The sequence below is a fragment of the Varanus komodoensis genome, unplaced genomic scaffold (assembly GCF_004798865.1).
Source record: "Varanus komodoensis strain SLA01 unplaced genomic scaffold, ASM479886v1 scaffold20_1, whole genome shotgun sequence".
Lineage (NCBI taxonomy): Eukaryota > Metazoa > Chordata > Lepidosauria > Squamata > Varanidae > Varanus > Varanus komodoensis.
In genome coordinates, this window is record NW_025335587.1 from 10,875,450 (window position 1) to 10,892,479 (window position 17,030).

The following is a 17,030-nucleotide window of genomic DNA, read 5'->3' on the forward strand; positions in this document are numbered from 1 at the left end:
TTAGAACTGATAGGAGCCTCAGGCAAAAACATCTTGAAGTCCAAAAGCTGCTATCTCCTACCCTTGAGTGAGTGAATTCAGTATGTTTATTTTACAGGTACTAAGTAAGGTAAAAGTTTTTAAAAGTACATGCTGTTCAAGTTTTGTTCTAATACAGTACTTGGTCAGAATTATTTGAGCAGGAATTTAAGGAGAGTTAACATGATTTCAATTTTAAAAATGTTCAAATTTTTACTAGAGTACCTGTGGAAATGTATTATTACTATTATATTTATTTATATCCTGCCTATGCCCCAAAACCGATACATAATATTTGTCAATATCCAATGATGATAATCTATTTACACTATTACCAGTGGTTCACCGTGCCTTGTCAATTAATTACCTACTGTACATCATTGCGCTTTGAAAGCTGAAACAGGCAAGGACATTAACCGAACAGAATATTTCTGACACTTGTAAGTGCATGCTCGTGCAGCTCTCAAAGACCAAAAGACCATAAAATCCCAAACACAACTGCACAGTTGTCTAGGATTAATGATACACAAATTTTTAGCAATGTAAACAGGCAAAAACAAGCAACTGCAAAGTGAATTCTGAGTAATCAATATCAAAAATTATTGGCAAGGTGCACTGGATAATATTTGGCCTTGGGAGTACAAAATGAAGCAAGGCAAAGGCTAGCAGAGTTTTGTCAAGAGAACACGCTGATCATAGCAAACACTCTTTTCCAACAACCCAAGAGATGACTCCATACATGGACATCACCATATGCTCAACACAGAAATCCGACTGACTGTGTGCTCTTCAGCCAAAGAAGGAGAAGCTCTATGCAGTCAGTTAAAACCAGACATGGAGCTGACTGTGGCACAGATCATGAGCTTCTTGTTGCAAAATTCAGACCTAAATTGAAGAAAGTAGGGGAAAGTAGGCCACTCAGGTATGACCTAAATCATATTCCTTATGAATACACAACAGAGGTGACAAATAGATTTAAGGGATTTGATCTGATAGACAGAGTGCCTGAAGAACTATGGACAGAGGTTCACAACATTGTACAGTAGGTAGCAACTATAGCCATCCCAAAGATAAAGAAATGCAAGAAAGCAAAATGGCTATCTGAGGAGGCTGTATAGATAGCTGAGGAAAGAAGGGAAGCAAAAGGCAAGAGAGAAAAGGAAAGATACATCCAAATGAATGCAGAATTCCAGAGAATAGCTAGAAGATATAAGAAGGACTTCTTAAATGAACAGTGCAAAGAAAGGGGAAAACAATAGAATGGGAAAGACTAGAGAGCTCTTCAAGAAAATTGGAGATATCAAGGGAATGTTTCATGCAAAGATGGGCATGATAAAGGACAAAAATGGCAGGGACCTAACACAGGCAGATGAGATTAAGAGGAGATGGCAAGAAGAAATATACAAGAAAGAGCTTAACATCCCTGATAACCACAATGGTGTTATCACTGACCTGGAGCCAGACATCCTGGAGTGTGAAGTCAAATGGGCCTTAAGAAGTCCTAGCAACAACAAAGCTAATGGAGGAGCCAGTATTCCAGCTGAGTTATTCAAAATCCTAAGAGACAATGCAGTAAAATGGGAACAATGCAGCAGGACATGGGGAAATTACAGACCAGTTACCCTTAACATCCATTGTAGGAAAAACAATGGAAAGGCTCATAATAGTGAGAGATCTAGTGATGCTAGATAGGGAAGGGAGGCTGGTGGCCACACAACACGGCTTCCGCAATAACAGGTCCTGCCAGACAAACTTTGTGGAATTCTGTAACAAGGTTTCGAGGTGGCTAGATTGAGGGGATGTGGTTCACCTGGATTTCAGCAAGGCCTTGACAAAATGCCCCATGATATCCTGGTGGAGAAACTGAGGAGTTTTTGGATAGACCAATGCACTGTCCGATGGATTAGGGCACGGTTGACTGACCGAAAGCAGAGGGTAAGCATTAGTGGGGAATCATCAAGATGGCGGCCAGTGACAAGCAGGGTACACTAGGGCTCTGTCCTGGGTTCGATCCTGTTTAATCTTTTCATCAACAACATGGAAGAAGGGGTGAACAGTCTGCTGATCAAATTCCCAGATGATACTAAAACTGGGGCAGTGGCCACAACTGAGAAGCAGGTACTCCAGATCCAAAAGGATCTGGACAGACTATGGAAGTGGGCAGGAGACAACAGGATGGCGTTTAATGTGGATAAGTGCAAGGTCTTGCACTTGGGGCATAGGAATAGCTGTCATAAGTATAGGTTAGGGGACAAGTGGCTGGAGAGCAGCACTTGTGAAAGGGACCTCGGGGTGCTGGTTGACTGCAGGCTAAAGATGAGTCAGCAGTGTGATCGGTGGTCAAGAGGGCGAACACCACTCTTGGTTGCATAGCCAGAAGTGTGCCTTCTAGATCAAGAGAGGTATTACTACCACTATATATGACTCTGGTGCACCTGCAACTGAAGTATTGTGTTCAGTTTTGGGCCCATCGTTACAGGAAGAATATTGCCAGGTTAGAGTCAGTGTGGGGCACAAGGTTGGTGACCAGTTTGCAGGGGAAGCCATATGAGTTGAGACTTAGGGAACTGGGTCTTTTCATCCTGGAGAAGAGGAGATTCAGAGGGCATATGTTGGCGACATACAGGTATGTGAGGGGGTGTCACACAGAGATGGGTAGAGATCTCCCCTGCAGAGGAGGGCAGGACGCGCTTCAATGGAGCAAAGCTCAGGGAACCAAGGTTCAATTTAGATGCCAGGAAGTACTCCCGACAGTTAGGACCTCAAGGGTATGGAATGGGCTTCCATGGGAGGTGATTGAGGCCCTATCGGTGAGGATGTTCAAGGATAGGTTAGACATGCACATGGCGGGTATGTCATAAGCAGAGCCAGCTGGAGCCAGGGGTCAGACTAGATGCCCTGGGAGACCCCTTCTGACTTGCTCTGTTTCTATGTTTCTAAAAGTGCTACACTCAATATTCCAGCAAATTTGGAAAACTCAACAGTGGCCACAGGAAGGGAAAGGGTCCATATACATTACAATCTCAAAGAAGGGTGATGGCAAAGAATGTTCAAACTACTGTCCTATTGTGCTGAAGAGTTGTAAGACCATGCAAGATCACAATCAGGGTTCTTTTATACAGTGACACACAAGAGGAGGACTTGGACTCCTCAATAACCCATTGTGAATAATTTGCACAGCGCTATGTGGACAAAGTCTCTCAGATCCACTTCAATTTGAATGCTACTACATCCACCAGCCTACAGACCTGGTGGATGTAGCTTTGGCTCCTGCTTGGAAACTGTTTTGGTGCTAAATCAGTGTCTGTTGGCAGCAATGGACTGAATGAAGGCAAGCAAACTGAAGCTTAATCTAGACAAGAAAGAAGTGTTCCTTGTTAGCCAGAAAGCAGACCAAGGAATAGGTAATCAGCCACTGTTGGGTCCAGTTACATTACCTCTATTCTTCTGGATTTAGTGCTGAGCCAGGATGACCCAGAAGGGCATTTGCAGTTAAAACTAGTGCTCCAACTAAGCCTGTTCCTGAAGATTTCTACTTAGGCCACAGTTACACATGCCTTAGGTAAATCTTCTTCAGATTACTGTAACATGCTATATATGGGGTTGCCTCTGAAGTTCTGAAACTTGAGAGAGCAGCTTTCACACTGGAATAAGGCTGACTACCCCAGAAATCCCAAGGAGGTAAGATTGGTACCTTCTCCAAAAGAAAAAAAAGGGGGAGAATAGTCTGGACCTGCAACCTGTTGTCTATACTGTTTTTACAGTTTCTATTGTTTCTACTGCTGTTTTAACTTTGGGGACTTATATAATGTTAATATTCCAGCTGATTCTGTTGCATGCCACCTTCAGTCTTACTCAAGGTGCTGGGAACAGGTGGAATGCAAATAAATAATGATGCTTAGAAACTACTATTTCCTATTAAACTATTAGCAACTTAAAATCTTTACTAATGTACTCCTTTATAATACAAATATTCTTTTAACCTTAGACCATAATGTGTAATATGATATTATGCTTTAATGGGACTACTTATCAATATAAAAGATTTGTTTCCTTTCATTACAAAATTAAAAATGAAAAGCATCTAAAACATTTCTTAGTTGTACCCACTGTCTGAAATATATTAATCAGTCTATAGTTGACTGACAGCCAATGGTTTCCTTGGTACTGGATATAAAGAAGAAAACATTTAATCAAAAATTTTAGGCCCAGTGTGCATCATTTTATACTTGTTTACAGCAAACGGCATTTGCCTCCTCCCTCCATTCACTAAGTTTAGGGAGCATAATTTGGAGCTTGTCACAGTATTCTTGGTTTTTCACTACCCTGAATATCTTGGTATTTTTACTGATCTGTAAGCTATTCTGAGAACTTTTCTGGCTGAAGATCAGAGTAATAAAGCATTTAAATGCTTTAAATGCTTTATTACTTCCCTTCATTTTGAGCTGCCTGATTACTTCTACATTCTGCTTCTTGTTATTTAACCAGTTATTAATACCTTGGCTGCTAACTTTGTTCAGGATCTTTGGTGAGGTACTTTCCCAAACTCTGAGGAACTTTAAGTACATCATGTTTACTGGATCTCCCTATCTCTATTGTATAATCCTAAACCATCTTGATTACATTGTACAATCTTTCTAGATTTGCATACCAACATGTACTATATTTCTTCTGAAAAAAAAAATATCAGCATTACATTTAGACAATTTCAGTAGAATAGAAAAGTTTACAGAAAATGCTTTTAAGTCTAATCACAGGACATTACTAGCACATTTGGGAAATAGCCAACCAAGTAAATGAACATAGTGGTTTTTAATGCAAATAACAGGAACAAAGTTCATCAGTGAAGTTACAAGGGTCAACTCATTCCAAGCATTCACCTGCAAAGTCAGCCTTAGCTGTAGTGTGTTCACATGTGCCTCAACAATAATGAAGATTTATACAACATTTAGGACAACAACCTAGTATAGATTATTTCTTAGCTTATTAAGTGTGAGCAAACTAGAAAGTTTTTGGTTCCCACTTCATCTAAACTGGGAAACCAGGGTTACCAGCTTCCCAAGAATCCAGGAAACTAAATGTGAGGAAACACTAAATGGACAGAGGGAACATTGTGGATATAGTCTACCTAGACTTTAGAAAATCGAGGCCCGCCGCTGCCCACCTGCTGCCTGCACCAGCGCCCAGGACCCTGCTCTGCCCCCACCCTCGGCGTGAGTGGGAGACGTGCCGGGACAGGAGGGGTGCGGGGGAGGGGCCCTGCAGCCTGCAAAGCGCCGGCGGCTGAAGGGTGACGGCCTAAGGGCGGTGATGCCATTAGGGACCATTCGGGGCCGAGTAGGGGCTGGGCTGGCCAGGGGCTCCGGTCTGGGTTTGGGCTGTTTGGTTGTTGGTTGGCGGGAGGTTAAGGTGGGTGTGCTTTTAACTGTTTTAACCATTTTAATTGTTTTAGTTGTTTTTAGTGGTTCATCTCGTGCTACAGTGTAGTATGTTGTCACCTGGGGAGCGTGTCGGCGCCACCATTGGGGTGGTCATGGGCAATGGACGTTATGGCGTTGGGGGTTTAACGGGTCCGCATAGAAAGAGGGACAGATGGTTAACACCTGTTCCTCCTTCTGGTTATTCCCCCAGCAGGAGGGTTCCAGGTAGCCCTGTCAACCGCCCCCCGGGCCTGACGGTGCTGTTGCTTAATGCCAGGTCAGTCCAAAATAAAGCAACGCTCATCCACGATTTGATCGTGGATGAGAGGGCCGACCTGGCCTGTATCACAGAGACCTGGGCGGGGGAGGGGGGAGATGTTACCCTCTCACAACTGTGCCCGCCCGGGTACCTGGTCCAGCACCAACCACGCTGGAGGGGAGGGGAGGGGGGTCGCTCTGGTTTATCGAGCTTCTATTTCCCTTTCGGGGCTTCCTGTCCTCTCGAGGCCGGGTCTGGAGTGCCTCCACTTGGTGTTGGGCGACCCAGACAGACTGGGGATTCTGCTTGTGTACCATGCACCCTTCTGCCCAACAGACTCCCTGCCTGAGCTGACAGAGATCGTCTCGGACCTGGTGTTGAGGATTTCCAGGATGTTGGTCCTGGGGGACTTCAACCTCCATGCCGAGACAGTTCTGATCGGGGCGGCTCAGGACTTCATGGCCTCCATGACGGCCATGGGGCTGTCTCAACACGTCAATGGCCTGACCCATGAACGTGGACACACCCTGGACCTGGTTTTCTCGACAGGGCAGGAAGAAGGTGATCTAAGGGTGAGGAACTTATGTTTGACGCCTGTGTCATGGTCAGATCACTTCCTCGTGAGGTTTGAGCTCGAGAGCGGCCTTTCACTCTGTAAGGGTGCAGACCTGACTGTGCTGGTCCACCCCCGGAGTCGGATGGATCCTGATGGATTCCTGAAGGCTTTGGGGGAATTTCTGGTTGATAAGGCTGGTGCTCCTGTCGATGCCTTGGTTAAACTATAGAATGGGGAGATGACCAGGGCTACTGACACGATCGCTCCTAAGTGTCCTCTCCCACCTGGCAGAGCCCGTTCATCTCCTTGGTACACACCTGAATTACGGGCGATGAAGCGGGTTGGGAGACGTCTAGAGCGTAGGTGGAGGAGATCATGGGATGAATCTGACCGAACACACTTAAGAGCCCACTATCGGGCCTATGCTGTGGTGGTGAGGGTGGCGAAGAAGACATTCTTCTCCGCTTCCATTGCCTCCTCACAATGCCGTCTGGCGGAGGTCTTTCAGGTGGTGCAGGGTCTGGTAAATCTGGGCCCAAAGAGAGATCTGGTGCCACCCTCAAAGGCCCGCTATGACGACTTCGCCAAGCATTTCAGAGAGAAAATCACTCAGATTCGTCATGAGCTGGGCTCTACTATTGAATCAGATTCTATTGGGGAGGTACCAATGACACCGTCAAGTCCTCAACTGATGGATGAATTTCAGTTGTTGCGGCCTGATGTGGACAAGGTGCTTGGACAAGTACATCCTACCACCTGCTTACTAGACCCTTGCCCATCTTGGCTACTCAAGAATGCCAAGGACGGGATTGTGACCTGGATCCTGGAGGTGGTCAACGCCTCTTTAAGAGATGGCCAGGTACCTGCCCCTTTAAAGGAGGTGATAGTCCGGCCAGTCCTAAAGAAGGCATCCCTGGATCCAGAGGTGGTCGCCAAGTATAGACCGGTGGCCAACACCCCGTTCGTGGGCAAGGTGCTAGAGCAGGTGGTGGCGGGACAACTCCAGGCATTCTTGGATGAAACTGATTATCTGGACCCATTTCAGTCCGGCCTCAGACCCGGGTACAGTACTGAATCTGCCTTGGTCGCCCTGTACGATGACCTGTGCAGGGAGAGAAACAGGGGGAGTGCATCCCTGTTGGTTCTCCTGGACCTCTCAGAGGCTTTCGATACCATCAACCATGGTATCCTTCTGGATAGGCTAGCGGGATTGGGAGGTGGAGGCACCACTTTGCGGTGGTTCTGCTCCTATCTCAATGGCCGATTCCAGAAGGTGGTGCTGGGGGACTACGGCTCTGTGCCATGGCAGTTATGCCACGGAGTTCCGCAGGGGTCCATTTTGTCCCCCTTGCTATTCAACATCTACATGAAACCGCTGGGAGAGGTCATCAGGTGTGGGCTGCGGAATCATCAGTACACTGATGATACCCAACTCTACCTCTCGTTTTCCACCAATCCAGGTGAGGCAGTGGCTGTACTGAACCGGTGCCTGGCCGAGGTAATGGGCAGGATGAGGGCCAATAAATTGAAGCTCAATCCAGACAAGACAGAGGTCCTGTTGGTGGGTGGCTCGGACTTGGGCCTTGTCCTAAATGGGGCTGCACTCCCTCTGAGGGACAGGGTTCCCTCAGTGCTCCTCGACCCTGAGCTGTCATTAGAAGCTCAGGTGATGGCGGTGGCGAGGAGCGCCTTCCTTCAGCTTCAGCTGATCCATCAGCTGTGTCCCTTCCTGGAGAACGATTGCCTGGTGACAGTGACCCACGCGTTGGTAACTTCTCAACTAGACTTCTGTAACGCTCTCTACATGGGGCTACCCTTGAAGACGGTCCGGATACTTCAATTGGTGCAAAATAGAGCTGTCAGGTTGCTGACGGGGACTGGGCATTGTTCTCATATAACCCCAGTTCTCCATCAGCTTCACTGGCTCCCTGTTGAAGTCTGGGCCCAATTCAAGGTGTTGGTTATGACCTATAAAGCCCTTAACGGCTTGGGACCTGGTTATCTAAAGGAACGTCTGCGTCCATATATGCCCTCCCGCCCCCTACGATCGGCAGCAGATGCCCTTCTCCGGGAACCCTCCGTGAATGATATTAGGAGGGTGAGTACCCAGAGGAGGGCCTTCTCTGCGGTGGCGCCCCACCTATGGAATGCGCTCCCCAGAGAGGTCTGCCTGGCGCCATCATTATTTCCTTTTCGGCGCCAGGTGAAGACCTTTTTCTTTAAACGTTATTTTAACTGTTAATTTATTATTATTGTATTTATAGATTTTAATATATATAGCAGAGATGGTACCAGTTTTTAAATTATTAATTGTATCTTTTTATGAATGTTGTGAGCCTCCCCAAGGCTTTGTTGTGATGGGGGTGGCATAGAAATGTTTTAAATAAATAAGAAATAAATAAGAAAATTAGCAAAAACTGGACTAGATGGAAAAACTATTAGGTGAATCCAAAATTGACTGCTAAATCGGACACAAAGAGTGCTCATCAATGGCACCTTCTCAAATTGGATGGAGGTAATTAGTGGGTGCTGCTGGGTTCAGTTCTGGGCCCAGTGCTCTTCAACATCTTTATTAATGATTTTGATAAGGAAGTACAACACCCTAGAAAACAGAATGAAGATCAAAGACAACTTTGATAAACTTGAACGCTGGGCTGAAAGCAAAAGAATGAGATTCAGGAGGAGCAGGTGCCAAGCCCTCCACCCAGGAAAAAAAAATAAAGGCATCAACACATCATCAAGATGGGGAATATGTGGTTCCACAGAACTGAACATGAAAAAGATCTTGGAATAAGTGTGGACAATAGGCTAAGCATGAGCCAACAATTCAATGCAGCCGCCCAAAGGGCAAATGCTATTTTGGGATGAATTAATAGAAGTATTACTTCCAAATCACAAGAAGTAGTAGTTCCTCTATACTCCTCACTAGTCAGACCTCACCTGGAATACTGTGTCCAGTTCTGGGCACCAAGATTTAAGAAAAACGCAGGTAAATTAGAAAGGGTCCAGTGGAGGGTGACAAAAATGATCCAGGGTTTGGAAATGCTGCCCTGTGAGGAGAGACTGAGGGAACTGGACATGTTCAGCCTTGAGAAGAGAAGACTGAGTGGGGACATGATATCCCTCTATAAGTACCTCAAAGGGTGTCACAAAGAGGAAGGTCAAGATCTCTTCTTGCTAATGCCAGAATGTAGGACATGGAATTATCAATTCAAGTTGCGACAACTCAGATTCAGGCTGGACATCAGAAAAAGCTTCCTCTATGTCAGACCAATGCAACAGTGGAACCAGCTGCCTAGAGAGGTGGTGGGCTCTCCCACACTGGAGACATTAAAAAAGAACCTGGACAGCCATCTGAGTGGGGTGGTGTAAACTGGTGTCCTGCAACAGCAGGGGGTTGGACTTGATAGCATTCATGGACCCTATCAACTCTACTATGATTTTAAGTTGCTTGAATATCCTGGATTGGATCTTTAATTAATTTACTCTTGGTGCCTTTGAAGTCCAGCATGAGTTTGATGGGATATGAAGTATCTGAGGGGAATGTTGGGGAGGCAGGAGCCACCATACAAGTAGTTCATTGGAGCAGAGATGGTGATCTTGATACCTGTGTACTATTTCATCTTCTGGCCTGCAAGAATAAATTGCAATAGCCTTTCTGCAGTCCTTCCAAATCTTAAAGTGCTAATGATAAACAGTCAGTTGGAGAAAAGAGAGCGACCAACTGTGATCTGGTCAAGGAAGAGAAAGCTGACATGAATGTTCATGACCAAGTCTTGGTTAGTTAAAGGAGATGGCATAAAACCCTCTCATATGTGTCCTTCAAGGAATGGAGAGCAATACCAATCATAGTTTGAGATACGGGGAGAGCGGTAGTTGTAGTCTATGAAGATTTCATCTACCTAAGCAGATGCCCCATTCAGGAAACAACTAGTTGTGACTTTCTGTACCTTATGCAGGACAGTGTACCATTTGCCCCACTACCTATCTCCCTGTCTGAACTGACAAAAGTAATTTCAGCTGAGGACTTCAAGACTTACATGCCTTATTTGGTGCAGTTCTCTTGACTTCAAGACTGCCATTACAGTAATAGACATATATTAAATTATATCTGACCCAACACACTGTATTTTTAATCTTCTACATGGGGATGCAGGATGATCTATAGGTGGGGAGGTCTATGATGCTCCACTGTCATAATAGATTAACTAGTCAGGTTTGAGTAAGTTGCCTCTACCCTTAGCCAATGTGCCAACTTGAACGGTCTGCTCTTGGTTTCTTGATCCAGATGGCTGCCCAGAAGACATTTGTTGCCTAATTTTGCAGTGCTGCAAGATCAGCTTCTCAAATTCCCAAATGTACAACTGGTCCCACAAAATTGGTTGGTAGGTCTACTCCTGGAATAGGTCTAGGTCTACTGGAATCAAGGAGTGACTAAGTCTCTTCTTACAATATCCTCATTGCATCATATTAGTGTGATTGTAACAGCAAAATTGGCAGTTAGATGGCCAAGATTCAAAGTATATATAGCTAAACAAAGATTAGAAATCATTTGAGTACCTAATCTATAGTTGTGAGGTCAGAAAAATGCACTTGCTTATTACTACAACACCACTGATTCATATAATGTCAACCAATGGAATTCCTTGGAATGATCAAGAGCCTACTGTTTGATTACTGTAAAGCAATATAAGTGGGGATAGAACAATCTCCTCCAAAAAGGAAGCAACAACTGGACACTGCCAAAACACTTACTTAAAGCAAGCATTAGCTATATTGCACTACCAGCATTTAGCTGAATCAGCCAATCCCTTACGAAAGAGATGTTATGTTCTCCAACAGATATAAAGTTTTTGCTGAATAAAAGGCAGTCTAACATCTAAAAAAGTAGACATCACAGAGGCAATCCACTTAAATGGACATTTTGCACTGCTGCCAGAACAGCTTCTCAAATTCCAAAATGTCCAATTGATCCATAAAGTCCAAAATGATACCTGGTTTCGAAGTTGCATGCGGTGCAGAATGCAACAACTAGAATACTTCTGGAAACAAGACACTCAAATGATACAAAATAATTACATGATTTGCTTTGGCTTCCAATTGTTTCCAGGTACAATTCAAGGTTTTGGATTCGATCTTTAAAGTCCTAAATAGTTTGCCACCAAGTATCTGAAGGAACATTACATCTGCATGAGCCTCCCAAAGCTTTATAATCTGCAAAAAATCTATTATCTGGCCCATCAGCAAGAGTCATTAGTCTGGTGGAAATTAAAAATATGGTTTTCTTATTCCTTTGGAACTCCCCCCACAGGGAGATAAAGAAAATATGAGGCCACATTTACTTTAGTGTGCATTTCATATTTTAATTTTTTTTACTTGCTGTTGGCTGCATTTTGCAAATTACCCTTGTTTTGTATTCTATAATGTTGTCTGCTGAAGACAGCACACCCTGAAAGGCAAGTTATAAATATCTGAAATAAAATAAGTATCCTTCACCTTAAAGTAGAAGGCATTACATAAAATACCTCACATGCTAATCCAAATAATGTAGACTAAGGTCCAGTAGAAGAAAAACACAAGAAACAAAACAAAACTCTACCAAAACAAAAATCCAATGCCAGTTTACCTGGCAGTAAACCCACTAAACCCAATGAGGCTTGCTTCTAAATACACAAGACTGCAATATAATGCCACTAACAACAGCCTCAGCTGCTGGCATTATTTCCTGTTCTTTTCAAATATAAGAAAATGCATGTGAGAAAAATGAGTATCTGTAAGTTCCATTTGCAAGTCATATACAATTAAATTGGTATTCATTTTTCAATTGGATATAAGTTACACATACACTTCCATAGCTAGGCAACTCACAAAATTCACATCATGGCTGTCATCCACAGTATTAAGAGACAATACTGTTACAGCCAATTCTAAGTATGAACGGGAAAGAAGACCCACAGAGTTCTACTGTACATACTTATTAAAACTGTAGTCATAGGCTACAATTGTACACACATTTTTCTAGGAAGAACCCTACACTTCCTTTCAGTTGTATTATCAGTTATCAAATTCCAACAGTTACTGCATAATTTTCTTCACCCAATATTTTGTACTTTAACATTAAAAAAGAAAAGAAGTTTCTTGCCCTCCATGAATCATATTACCTTCAGAAATACAGTGGCTTAGGGAAACCACCATTTATTTGGATTCTTGATTCACCCACCACCTCCAGAGACTCAGGGGCAGGTATCAATGTTTTAGGGAACAATTCTATGCATTTAGACAGAAGAAATCCCATGATTTTCAGTATGCCCTGGTCAGCATGGCTGCTTGGAATGATACTAGATGTTGTAGAACTTTTTTTGTCTAAACATGCAAAAGATTGCACTCTGAAATGTTTACACTTGTGGTGTAGTGGTTAACAGCTCAGGCCTGGGACTCAGGTGATCTAGGTTCTAGGCCCCACTCAGTCATGAAGCCAACTGGGTGACTTTGGAGCAGTCCCAGACTCTCAGCCCAACCTATGACATAGGGTTATAATGGGGATGAAAGAGAGAGAGAGAGCTAGAAGAGAATGATGTAAACCAATTTGAGTTCTTTAAAAGAAAGGTAGGATTTGAATTCTCATAAATAATAAAATAAAAGTGAGCAAAAAGCTTAAGATACAAATCTTTTTAAAACCATGACAGCCAGTCAACACTTCCAGTTCACACAATCACAGAGGGCGGAAAAACCACTTGATTTCCGGTCCCCTCTGCTTGTTGCCATTCAAAACATATGGGATGTTGCCTATGATAGGCGGAGGATGCTTTGTTACCCATGACAATAAGCCACCTGGGTACACCTATAGCCATGCTGCTGAGTATAATTATGCAAATACTCCCAAAACCTGACTCACACATAAAGGGGAACAGTGGAACCCTATGGGTATTTCTTCCTCTGAAATCATGTGAACCTGATCTCTGCTGAGCAAACTGATATTACATATGCAGCAGGTTCACATGTAAATAACAAGCTGTGGTGGAAACTATGGGAGCATGGCTTGTCATTACAACTGAACCCAGCATCCATGGTGAAGTGTAGCATGCCATAGAAATAGCTTATTGTAAGGTGTCCATGCTTCACCTTGGCCTGCTTTCCTGTGGGGTTTCCAAGCCTTTAGCATTGAGTTCTGCAGCAGGAGTGGTTTCAGCACCAAGGGATCCTCCTGCCTGCATTCGTCACTGACCAAATCTGCCTAGTAAGTGTTGAGCTACTGGAGCAGTGCTCTGATTGCCTGTTCTATGCTGTCTTTCTGCCTTGTCAGGATGCAGCTTTCAGATGCCTAGTCACAGTGATGAAATCTCACTGGCAGTGGGGCATCACTGCATGCCACCTCCTGCAGCAGCAGCCACAGATACAGCCATGCTTGGTACTTTTGGGCTAGTCACTTCACTTTACTAGAGCAGCACTTTGAAACTGCAGCTTGTTTGTGCTCTTCAGTTAGCCAGCAATCTCCTCATGTGAAGGCTCCCATACACATGAGGCTCATAAGGGCTGTGCATCGGCATCACCATCAGGACAAATACCCCGAAAAGCTCATGTCTCCCGCTCTTCCATCATCTCCGCTGCTTCTATTTTGTCTGTGACATTCTTTAGGACTGTCAATAAGATCCTTGGTCTCCCACCATCACATCGAAGCTGTGAGGCAAACATATTTCTTGCAACAATCTGGAGAACTTTCCCGGGCAGATGCTCACATAAGCTCTTCCCAGTAGGTCACACCTCCTCAGTCCTCGACATGAGTGTCCACCCTGAGGCCCTCTGTGTGCCAGGATGGCTAGGGCCACACCAGGGAAGAATGTGGACCAATAAGGGAGAGGCAAGTGAGGCAGGAAATAGCAATAAACCATGGGGTTGATTTTCAGCCATGGGGCTTATATAATACCAACCACCATAAGGAGGAAAGATAAGGGAGGGTGGAAGTCACTCATCCATGGAAAACAGGTGCCTGTCTGAACCCTGGCCCCAAAGTAAGATACCAAGCTGTGCAGCTATCATAGAGCATGGTTTACCTTTATGTGCAAATGCACCCATAGTCTTCTTCACTACATTGTTCCACATATGGGTTGCTGATAAGCCTCAGCGGCTTATTGATCACCCCTACACATGCCAGGTGGCGACTGCCCATTTTCCTAATTATCCGTGTGGGGTGCAGCTTGTTGTTACATGTAAGCCTGGTGAATGTGGGTGGCTGGGATGGTTAAGAACAAATCATGGGTTTGGGGTGGTTTGTCTTCCACCCTCTCTCATCAGGTTTCTACATAATAGCCTGGGTACATATGAACAGCTAGAAAAAAAGCAATGCTGGATTCTTTTCCCTACCCCTATTCATACTGAACATACTCTGTTCAGTATGGTATGTTCTCCTAACATGGACACATGCACAGTAAAGGTTCCCCACTGTGCACTTACTGCTTTCAGGTGACACAGCAAGCTGTGCACTGTGGGAACATTTAGGCAAATTTCCCGGCACACATGTAACACACACAAGAGCTGGAGAAAGAAGCCAGGTTGTTGCCTCTTTTTCTGGTCAATTCAGCTGGTGAGGAGCCACACCAAGAAGGGTCATTAGGGAAATCAGATGGTATACAGGTAGCTTATAAACCCCAGCAGCTTATTAACCTCCTGTGTGTCATGCAAACTGGGCAACTGAGTGAACAATACAACCTATGAAAGTTTAGGTTACCTATGCAAGTTCAGAGATACCTTAAATGCCAAGTGACACTTCGTGGACACCTGAATTTGGATCTTTTAGGTCCCTAAAACCCATCCCACAAAAAAGGTAAAAACCTAAAACCATGAGTAATGTGAACAACCAGAACAGATTAACTCAAATTCATCTTTCAGTTGCACAAAATGGTATTGCTCAGTTTTGTTAAATTCAATAATTGTTCTTTATACTAATAAATGACATTGTTCTTTATACTAATAAATGACACTAAATAGTAACTTTATAAAGATGGCTACACTGTCATATAGAATCAGAATTTACCCTGTTGTGTTATTATTGTAACACCTTGTTTGTTAGTCACATATAATTCTACTTCATTTTAACCAATATCAACATTTTATTTTTGGCTGATGCAATCCACTTTACACAACTGTAATATGTTTGCAATAGATTGTTCTGTAACATATTACTACCTAAGTAATCCATAAACCAAAATTTATAAATAAATTGATAACGTACACAGAAAAGTCATATATTTTACTTAGTACTACATGGCTTCTTTTCTACAACACCAAAGAGCTCATCTGCCCTTGTGCAACACTGCCAATTGTGTATATATCAGTTCCTCTTTCTTCCAAGACCAGTCCCATTTTTGTCCTAGAATTACTACTCTTCTCCCCGTCCCGCTCTACACACACATCTGCAAAGAACAAGAAACTTCCTAATGTGACAACATTTAACAGGAACCATTCAGTCAATAATCAATATCACTATTGTACTTGATCCCTTTCCCTGAAGATTGCTACAACAAACAAAAGCATAAGAATTAGCAATTGTTACAAGGAACTTGAATCTTCATGTTGGGTCATTTACTCCATTTGGTGATCTCCGAACTGAGACAAAAACAAACTTGTACCAAGAAAGTCAGGCAGGCAGAAGTGACAAGAAAAAGGAAGCGGGGAGAGAGCAGAGAGTGAGACCAAGATCTCTGAAGAACACAAGCAGCCCCGGTTACGATTATAAACAGGATGTCAGCCATACCCGCTCTGGTCGGGCTGTTTATATCCAAAGTGCAATGAGAATTTGCACTCGCGAGCCGACCGTGTAGGCAACAAGGGAGGAAGCGGGTTCTTTTTTCATTTGCTAACCCCTAATCCGGTAGGGGCAGGAAGGCTCTCATCTCAAGCGCGCATCCCCTGCCCCGAGTCCACCAGTCACCTGACCTAGCCTAGCCCTCCCCTCCCCGTATCGAACTGTCGCTTCCCCACCGGCGCAGAGACTCTTGGGGGTGCACGCCCGCCTTGCCATAGGAGGAGGGGAGGGCTTAGGGATTCCCGCTCCCAGGAAATCCCATCCATCCTAACCCCATCTTTCACTTTAGCTCCCCTCCCATTCCCTCCTGCTCTCCCCTTTTTAAATAACCCCCACGGAAGGGAGAAAAGGGCCATTACTTCTTTGCTATCGACGCCCGCACACTCACCGCCTCCATGGACGCTTCTCCGAAGAGGAACGGGTTGCGCCTACCCCGCTGGCTCGCTCACTCTCTTTCGCTCTCTCTCACTCACTCCCTTCCCTCATAGTCGCCTCTCCAGTCGACGAAAAAGTTGAGAGCCGCGACAGAGCGTTTCTTCTAGTCCCCAGTTCCGGCCTCAAACCCCAAACGTCTCTCGCCGTCCACGCAGGACGCGGACAGCCTCGCAAGCAAGAGCACCGCCCGAGCCACACGCTTGCCTACGCCTGCCGAAGACTGGGCGAGAAAGCCACGACATGAGCCTTGTACGCATGCGCCTAGAATTGCTCGGAACAGGCGCATTGATGGTGAAGTTTTGTAGGCCTTGACGACACTTTCGAGCGCTTGAGGGTTCTCGTACATCCTTAGTACTTAAAGTGATGCGACGCTCCTCCGACAGGCTAAGCTGCTAGGGAAAATGGTGTCAACTGTCTTTTTTCTTTTTGTATCATGTTCTGGTGGGGCATTACACATATAATGCTTAATAACGTTTAAATGTAAACGATATACAAAATGCACAATTGCTGTGTGACTTTTGGCTAATCTGATTCCTGAGC

The 17,030-nt window shown here is 44.5% G+C and overlaps 1 protein-coding gene across 5 annotated transcripts in view; it reads right to left on the reverse strand.

The window, feature by feature from the left end:
* The window catches only part of JAK1 (Janus kinase 1), a 104,837-nt gene extending 88,120 nt beyond the window's left edge, over nucleotides 1-16,717 (reverse strand). For 2 of the 5 annotated variants that reach the window (XM_044430071.1, XM_044430069.1), the window contains exon 1: nucleotides 16,444-16,716. Coding sequence is in view for 1 of the 5 variants with exons in the window: in XM_044430067.1 (XP_044286002.1) it covers nucleotides 16,444-16,452 (9 nt within the window). In the remaining 4 variants the exon portion in view is untranslated. Of the gene's footprint in view, nucleotides 1-16,443 lie in introns of all 5 variants that reach the window. The other 3 variants (XM_044430067.1, XM_044430068.1, XM_044430072.1) reach the window with 2 other exon arrangements.
* Nucleotides 16,718-17,030: the final 313 nt, after the last annotated feature.